General features: G+C 41.9%; 1 protein-coding gene across 1 annotated transcript; it reads left to right on the plus strand.

Annotated features, from left to right (window-relative positions):
• The first annotated feature begins 652 nt into the window (after nt 1–652).
• LOC123406375 (T-complex protein 1 subunit zeta 1) lies at nt 653–6237 on the plus strand. The gene is made up of 15 exons (XM_045099884.1): nt 653–901; nt 1435–1498; nt 1598–1733; nt 2424–2575; nt 2663–2710; nt 2807–2899; nt 3128–3234; nt 3513–3627; nt 3707–3793; nt 4120–4324; nt 4407–4501; nt 5250–5318; nt 5406–5513; nt 5607–5725; nt 5837–6237. Exons 1-15 carry the CDS (start codon nt 768–770, stop codon nt 5910–5912), a joined length of 1608 nt encoding a protein of 535 aa, XP_044955819.1. The 5' UTR covers nt 653–767; the 3' UTR covers nt 5913–6237.
• The last annotated feature ends 3044 nt before the right edge of the window (nt 6238–9281 follow it).

Consider the following 9281-nt stretch of genomic DNA (forward strand, 5'->3'; position numbering starts at 1 on the left):
ATGTTTTCCCAACACGATCTTTGTTGTAGAAAATATTCTATAACAAAGCCTGTTGCAAAAAAATTGTAGACGTTTCTGCAACATGTTGTGTGTTGCAAAATTTTTTTATAATATAACCTATACCGCAAAAGTTAAAATGCCCGTCAGACATTTGATGACGTTGGTGTGATGGAATTTTTTTTTCTTTTTGCGACAAGCCTCTTGTTGCCAAGGGAACGAGCACACAACACTACATTTGTTGCAAAGGGGCAAGAACAAAAAAAAAATTCTATAACAGAGATCTTATTTCGGAAACACAGACCTTGTTTCAGAAGAAAAAAACGGTTCGGCAGGAGCACAACAAGGCTTGTGTTGCTGCAACACGAGCCTTGTTGCAAAGGTTGATACACTCTCACTAGAATAAGATCGGGCTGTTGGCGAGCTCGTGATCCTACGGCTACCAAGGTGACTGATGTTTTCTAAACATCATCCGGGGGGACGCATAGCTGTCCCCTAAACACCCATTGCAAAACTGATAAAAAACGTTGACCGGGCCTGCCTATGAAGGAGAAGCCCGGCATCTCGGAGGGCCTGGATTGGAATGGCTGTTCCAGCCAGCCCACGGGCCTGGCGATAAACGACCACCTGCGCCACCCCCGGCCCGCCCCGGTGGTGCTACATTGCAAGTTCCAAAACCCTACTCCTTCCGGATCCTTCCTTCCTCCCCCGACTCACACTCCCTCCCCGCCGTTTCTCCGATCCGCCGCCGGCCAGCAGCCGCCGCCGCCATGTCGATCCGCATGCTGAACCAGAACGCGGAGGTGATGAACAAGTCGGCGGCCCTGGCCATGAACATCGGCGCCGCCAAGGGCCTCCAGGACGTCCTCAAGACCAACCTCGGCCCCAAGGGCACCATCAAGATGTACGCCCCCTCCCCTCTCCCCTCCCCCTTCTCCCCCCGCTAGCCACCCTTCCCCGCAGTGCGCGGCTCGCCGCCGGATCGCGCGCGACTCCTCCTCCTCCTCCTCTTAGGTCTCGCGTAGGCAGATTTGGAAACGACGGCGCCCGGGGTGGTCTTCGCGTCTCCCTTGTGCCTCGTGACTAGAGTAGGGGCGATCTTGTTAGAGTAGGACGGGGATCTATTTTTCTCCCCATTTCGATCCAGGATGTGCCCTCGTCTTTGGATTATCGTTAACTGAATGTTCAGGTTTGGAACTGTGTATGGGCGGAGTAATGCCGCGTCAGCAATCTGCTCTCACCAATGCTTTCGGTTTTGGCTGATTGGATCAAGTCGGGGTTGGTGATTCCTTAGTTACTGTCAATCTTTAAAGGCGACGAACTATACTATTAGCGTTGGTCCATGGATAGATCTTTAGGCAACTCCATTGCGTCCTTTACTTATAGTGACTGTGATGCTTGCTATATCCGACTGATTCTTTGATCTGTGATGCGCAGGCTCGTCGGTGGAGCTGGAGACATCAAGCTGACCAAGGACGGGAACACCCTCTTGAAAGAAATGGTACTAATCAAATATGCTCATAGTTACAGTGATGACCTACCTTGTCATGCTCTCTAGTCTGGTTTCTGATGCTTTGTGGTGTTGTTGTTGCTATTCCAGCAAATCCAGAACCCAACAGCAATCATGATTGCGAGGACAGCGGTGGCGCAGGACGACACGAGCGGTGATGGCACCACATCCACAGTGCTTTTCATCGGGGAGCTTATGAAGATGTCTGAGCGATGCATCGAAGAAGGTCAGTTTGTGTGGTCCCATCCCTCTTTTATCTGCTTTGATGAATCAAATCATTGATATTTTTATTGCATTTGAAATGTTGTTTAGGCATCTACGAGAGCACTATACAGTTAAATGCGATGTTTGCTGTTAATCTTTCTGAAGAGTATTCTTGTGTAGGGAATCATGGGCTGGTATTCTGGCTTAATTAATGCATCTATTTAGTTGATTAATATTAAGAATGACTACTTTTACAATGGTGTGCAATCTTCACAAACACAAGTGCCTACAAAGAAAAATGAAGATAAAATAATTGTTGGCATGCACCACTGCCAAATGTCTATGGGTGTGGCATGCCTGATATATTTGACTGTGACTGTAACATGACTAATTGGTTGAATCAATAGCCAACTGAAGATTGAGAGTAATGCAGTATAATTTTGATTTCTGAGTATTTTTAAGATAGGGATTACTCTTGTTGCACGGTGATGTGCATTTTGTGGTCATTATTGTGCTCTGAAGATGCATTTCCCAGCTGGTTGCTACACAACAGTGCCAAATATTAACCCTAAAAATATTGGCTTCTGCTCTAAGCTTGTGACAAAATGTTACCTCCAATTGCAATGCTGTTTCTTAGAGGGAAAACCCATGTGTTTATATGGTAGCTGCCTCCTTGTTATAAGTTCATAGTAACCGATTGTTATTTTTGCAGGTACTCATCCACGTTTTTTGGTTGATGGCTTTGAGGTTGCCAAGAAAGCAACTCTTGAATTTCTCGAGACATTCAAGACATCAGTCGTTATTGGTGATCAACCCGACAGGGAGATCTTGAAAATGGTAGCAAGAACAACTCTCAGGACAAAGGTGATTGCACTCTATTTCACCATGTTTCTTTGTAAACAAATGTACACATGTTTACCAAGGCTTATACAAAAATTTGATATTTTGTAGCTGTATGAAGGATTGGCTGATCAGTTGACTGATATTGTTGTAAATGCGGTAATGTTATATTTCTTTTACAGTGTTTCCTTTGGTGGCTTTTATTCCACATGATTGCTTAACATATTTCTATTTTCTGTATGGCCCATGCTGTAGGTCCTATGCATCCGCCAAAGTGATCAACCAATTGATCTTTTTATGGTGGAAATAATGCATATGCGCCACAAATTCGACGTCGACACACGTCTGGTATTTATTGTTTTTTTTCTTTGCAGTTTGCCCAATATAACATCCTTATGAACTTCATAGACCTTTGGATAAATAGTTCATATGTATTTTCAGTCACAAGCTTGTGAACATGGCTACCTGTTGATTGTAGTTTTTTGTTCTGTTCATATGTATTCTTTGCCACACAAATAAATGAACCTTAGTTATTACAATGTAACGTCCGAACACTTGTTCCTTTCTTTTTTGTAGATCGAGGGTCTAGTCCTTGACCATGGTTCTCGGCACCCTGACATGAAGCGCAGAGCAGAGAATTGTTACATCCTGACAGCTAATGTATCACTGGAATATGAGAAAAGGTGCATACTTTTGCATAGAGTACCTTGTTGCATACTCTAGTTCTGTTAATCACAATGGATACATTCTTTCAGTTCGGCTGCATGAAATATAAGAAGGTTCATACTTCAATATTTGTCAAAAACATGTAGAATCTTACCTAGAATTACTGATTTTAGTCAACTTATGTTTTTCCCTTGCATGTCATGGGCCAACTTGTAGTGCACAGCAGCAGTCTGTCTTTACCTGTTGTACTTGTATCAGTGAAGGGAACTCTTTAACTGACACATAAGTTTCTCAGTGAAATAAATGCAGGATTCTTCTACTCAAATGCAGAACAAAGAGAAAAGATGGTTACTGCAGAGAGGCGTCAAGTTGATGAACGTGTCCAGAAGATCATTGAATTGAAAAATAAGGTATTTGCTTAGCGTCTCTGTCTCTGTCTCTCTCATCGTTTGGAAAATATTGTCTTCACGTGTTTCCTTGGCCATGCAGGTTTGCGCCGGAACTGACAAGAATTTTGTGGTGATCAACCAAAAGGGCATCGATCCTCCATCCCTCGATCTCCTAGCTAGAGCTGGGGTAACCAATTCTGACTTGTTTCTACATGATGGTTCTAATTTGCTTGCATTCAACCTTGATCTGTTTGGGGTTCCAGTTAAGGGGTGTCATGGTGTCACCAGCTGAACTTGTAACATGAAAGTTGATATTACATTATACACAATGCTACTCTATAAGTCACAAAATGGAACTACCTAAAACCTAAGCATGATGATCAATATTTCAAATGATGGCAATGCAATAAATGATTCAGATTTGAGTTCATGCATTGTTAATTTTTAACTGACAAGTTTTTTGCATTGGGACCTTGTTATTACATTTTAAACTCAAGAATCTGCATGCTGCAGATTATTGCTCTCCGAAGAGCGAAGAGGAGGAACATGGAGAGACTTGTGCTAGCATGCGGTGGCGAAGCCATCAATTCAGTTGAAGGCATGACTGAAGAATGTCTTGGCTGGGCTGGGCTTGTCTATGAGCATGTTCTTGGAGAAGAAAAATACACGTTCGTGGAGAATGTTAAGAATCCTCACTCCTGTACTATATTGATCAAAGGTCAGTACATTCTCGAGAAACAGTAGGATCTTTTTCGCAGCTAGCTGTATCGGAAACTTACTGTAAATTCAAATATCTTCAGGACCTAATGATCACACCATTGCACAAATTAAGGATGCCGTACGAGATGGTCTAAGATCTGTGAAGAATACAGTTGAGGATGAAGCTGTTGTGCTGGTATGATTTGTAAATTTCTTCCACAAGACAGTGCGAAAACAAATATTTTGCTAAATAAATATGCACATTTGATTAGGCTTTCAAAGTTTGCATGAGGCAGGGGAAACTTCATGATCTACTTGAGCATAAATGTGCACATTTGATTAGGATTTTGTAGTTTGCATGAGGTGCGGGGAAACTTCATGATCTACTTGGGGGGCATAAATATGCACATTTGTTTAGGATTTCATAATTTGCATGAGGTGAGGGGAAACTTCATGATCTACTTGAGCATACATATGCACATTTGATTAGGATTTCGTAGTTTGCATGAGGTGCTGGGAATTTCATGAACTCCTTGAGCATAGTAATATGTTACTCCCTCAGATCCATATATTAACTGTCGCACAAATGGATGTATCTAGCACTAAAATATGGTTAGATACATCCGTTTCAACGACAAAGTTATGTGGATCGATGGAGTATTATATATTTACTTTGGCTGTCAAGAGCGTTCAACTTGATTTATGTTGAGACATTCCTTGCATTGTTTGTTGGGTCAGGTTTGACATAATTCAGAGGTAATACTGATTGATATTTTTTTTGTTACTCTTAATTATTTTCTTATGGGACTGGCAGCTTATAGCATCCATTTTATTACCTTGGGCTGTCTTGTGTTGCTTTAGGATCTCCCTTATTTGCTTTGGATCATGATTGACCGACGGCTTCTTTGTCATGTTATATATTGTATTTGATTTGTCAACTGTAGGGCGCAGGAGCGTTTGAGATAGCTGCAAGGAAGAATCTCATTGACAATGTGAAGAAAACCGTTAAAGGAGTAAGTGCACTGAATGATTGAAATGCTCCTTTCTACTGTATCAGTATCAGTAAGTATGCTGCTGCTAACCTGGAATCTTAACAACAGCGAGCCCAACTCGGGGTGGGAGCATTTGCCGACGCTCTACTTGTTATCCCCAAGACGCTAGCGGAGAATTCGGGTTTAGATACCCAGGACGTTATTGTCTCCCTAGAGGTATGCACTTCCACTTATTGTACTGTCTTTCCCTGACACTTCATCTTCGAGTTCGGGCATCAGTAACTGATGCGTTGGCTGATGTTCCAACAGAATGAGCACGACCGTGGGCTGGTGGTGGGGCTGAACCATAACACTGGCGAGCCGGTTGACCCGGAGATGGAAGGCATCTACGACAACTACTCGGTGAAGCGCCAGATCGTCAATTCCGGGTATGTGACCAGGTGTTTCATTTCTGATCTGGCACGTTCATTCTCCAAAAAAAGACGAGTATTATTTGTGATGTGTGTTGACAAATGATCTTTGGTTGTTTGGTGGTGCAGACCCATCATCGCGTCGCAGCTGTTGCTAGTGGACGAGGTGATCAGGGCAGGCCGCAACATGAGGAAACCGACCTAAACATAGCGCTCGCTCCTTTCAGGCCGAGGCGAGAGTTTTTGTTTGGCTGTTTTGCTCTCTGGTGTGCCGAGTAGCGAGTAGTGATGCGGTGGGGTGGGGAATGCTTGAACGGAAGAGATTGTACTTGTTGTGACAGTGTGTGCCCTTGTGGTGTCGATCTGTTTCTACGCTCGTGTTTGTATGCAGAATGTTTTGCTGGATCAAGTTGAGTAGCTATGTATTTTTTGTGCGCGCTTTCGGCGATTTGGTTCTCGTTTCTGTTAGAATTATGTAATCCATTCTGTCTTGTCGTAGGGGTGAATTATAATCAATCCTGGTTAGTGCATTGTGCTCTCTTAACCTTGAAAAAACATGAGGAGTTTCCGAAAAGGAAGTAAGCATTTTCACTTGGTCATAACAATTCCGGCCCGGTCCTTTTTCTAAGGCTATGGATAGTAACAACGTAACCTGAAAAATGAAGTCTCCCATCTGTATTTCGACGTTATCCCATGGCCAACTTTCTTGTGACGAACCTTTTTATTTGACGCGGTCGAAGAAAACAAGCGGAGCATTCATTTAGCATATAGCATACATTTATTCCTTGTACCGTTGAGGGTACACTTTTTTTTTAAACGTTCATATAGCATACATTTATCCTAATGAATGTATACGTGCATATCTTGTCCTTATGAATAGAGAAACTTAACCTACATATCATCTTGAGAGATAGAAAATTATCATAGATGTCTCGTCGTGAACGTCTTCTCGCGTTAAAAAAGTATCATCAAATTTTTTAAAATAAATTTAAAAATAATGCAAGTATCACTTGAATCCAGACACTACCATTTTCTCTCACACACGTGTATGTATACGTCGACCGTGGTCGCTTTCTTTTTGTAATAATAAACGTATGAAAGTAGCCGTCGATCGACCGCATCCCAATTGATTGGACGGCTGAAATATCTGAAAAGGCAAACAGCGACCTACGAAAAATAGAACCATCAGTGGCAGTACCGTATCCACCTATAAAAAAAAGAGAGAAATGAATTGGTAACAGGGGTTGAGATCGACGGAGATCGCATGGACCGCGACGTCGCCTTTGACCGTCCATTCCTGCCGCCGTCGACGCCATTCTAGCCGGCCACTCGCTCCATCAGCGACCATTTCTTTCTGGAGTGCTACTAGTAGTTTGTTGCTGCTCCAGTTTTTTGAAAAAGAAAAGGTTGTCATCACATGTAATTTGGTTACGAATTAAATCATCTACGCATCCGCCTCCTCTTAAAAAAAAAACCTCGACTGATGACGACACGCTTTTGGTTCGTAATAAATAATAATAATCTCGTCACCCCTCCGACCGCCCGCCCGCTTCGTCTCATACTCTCATGTGACCTCAAAGCCATGAAGGTGCGGTGAATCTCGCCCCTTGTCGTTAACAATGCTTTTGTTTTTAGGTATTCTTAAAGTTCAATAGCGTTTGTGTCATTCTAGAAATACGAGATGACAATAATTTTTCATACGAAAATACTTATCACATGAATAAATGAATTTAGATGTATTTTAGTATTAAATATATGTATTTTTATAAATTTATGCGATAAGTAATTTGGGACCAAGTGAGTATAACATAGGATTCTTCCTTGGGAGTAGCATGGAAAGGGAAAGAGAAAATGAAAGGCTATCACGAATGAACGCATGTAGGACCACAGAATGGCAGTATAGAAAATCGATAAAGTATTGATCGTCGTGCATAACAAATGCTTCTCTTGACAGAGACCCAGAGGCAGCCAGGGGGGGTGAACTGAACCGGAGCCGAGCTGATCATCAGTGAGTGAGTGACCACTCTGCTGCCTCCTGGCCTGGGCCGAGCCCTGCCTAGCCTAGCAGCCCTAAAATGTCCTGCCATCTCTACCATGCCGAGTACTCCTACTAACAACTGCACTAACATCATTTTGTTTCCGTTTAATTCAATTCAATCACAGCCCTCTGCAGCCAGCCAGGCATTTCGGATACGAGGAGGAGCATCGTTTTTGGAAACGCTGGTGCTACTGCTACGGGCAGGGAGAGAGAGAGCGCATGTCACTATTTCCGTTTTAAATGGTTTTGCTTTTAGCAAATTATTTTGAAGGTCCGTAAAGCTGTAGATCAATGATGGAGCCGCGTCGAGTTCAGGTGAAAAGATGATTGGATAGGCGATGGTATTTTGCGTAGGATTATTATATCTTTTAAGTCTTGTAAGGTTATGTTTACGTGTTTTATAACTTGATCTTATTTTATAAATAAGACACACATTTCATGAAAAAAAAAGGTTCCTCTCATCCAATCTCAGCGTAGGGCCGGCTGAGGGCAGCATGCAAGCAAAGTGCTAGTGGCTGCTCCCATGTTTTTATAGCTATTACGTCTTTTTGGGCAATTTTAGCTATTGTGTCGTACTTGTACAACGATTATTTGTCACTCCTATAACTATACGACGTTCTCGATCTTATTTTATAAATGAGACATACATTATCATAAAAAAAGTTCCTCTCATCCAATCTCAACGTAGGGCCGGCCGAGCCCGACATGCAAGCAAAGTGCCACTGTCTGCTTCCATGTTTTTAGCTATTACATCTTTTTTAGGCAATCTTAGCTACTGTGTTGTACTCGTACAATGGTTATTTGTCATCACTATACCTACCACTAGTAGAAAAAGGGCCTTTGGCCTGGACCCTTTAGTCCCGGCCTGCCTCTGGGCCGGAACTAAAGGCCCGGCCACGACTCCCCAAATCACACGAGACTTTGGTCCCGGTCCGTAAGGAGCCTTTAGTCCCGGTTTGTGTCTCGAACCGGGACTAAAGGGTTTGGAGGATTTAGTCCCGGTTCGTGTCTTGGACCTTTAGTCCCGGTTGGTGTCTTGAACCGGGTCTAAAGGGTAGACCTTTAGTCCCGGTTCGTGACACGAACCGGGACTAAAGGTGTTCAGATTTTTTTTTCTGTTTTTAAATTCTTGTTTGTAGTTTCTGTTTTAAATTGCTTATATCTTTTAGGATATTTGATGTTTTTGATTGATTCTTTTTGCATTTGATTCAAAATTTTGTCTAGTTTCTGTTTGTTTCATTAGTTTTCAAATTTGAATGGTTTAAATTTGAATTTGTTTAAATTTGCTTCAAACCTAGTTTTTGAATAACTTGAGTTTACAAATAGTTTTTAATTTAATTCTTTTTGCTCCCACTCATGTGTTAGATTGTTGTCATAGTAAGATTTATTTGGTTATTTTTAGAATAATTTAAATTGGGATTTAAATTAAAGAAATATTGTTTTGCTTATATAGTTGTTTTAGTCATTTAATTGTTGTTTTTTATTATTTTTAGTTAGTTCTTTCTCTATATTTTAACATGTTGTAGTATGGTGCAT

The sequence above is a fragment of the Hordeum vulgare genome, chromosome 6H (assembly GCF_904849725.1).
Source record: "Hordeum vulgare subsp. vulgare chromosome 6H, MorexV3_pseudomolecules_assembly, whole genome shotgun sequence".
NCBI lineage: Eukaryota > Viridiplantae > Streptophyta > Magnoliopsida > Poales > Poaceae > Hordeum > Hordeum vulgare.

Excerpts from the sequence above, each read along its gene's own strand:
- LOC123406375 (XM_045099884.1), top strand. The coding sequence starts at position 768 with ATGTCGATCCGCATGCTGAACCAGAACGCGGAGGTGATGAACAAGTCG. Across the intron at positions 1,499-1,597 it reads ACACCCTCTTGAAAGAAATG|CAAATCCAGAACCCAACAGC; the intron begins GTACTAATCAAA and ends TTGCTATTCCAG. Across the intron at positions 3,628-3,706 it reads TCATTGAATTGAAAAATAAG|GTTTGCGCCGGAACTGACAA; the intron begins GTATTTGCTTAG and ends TTGGCCATGCAG.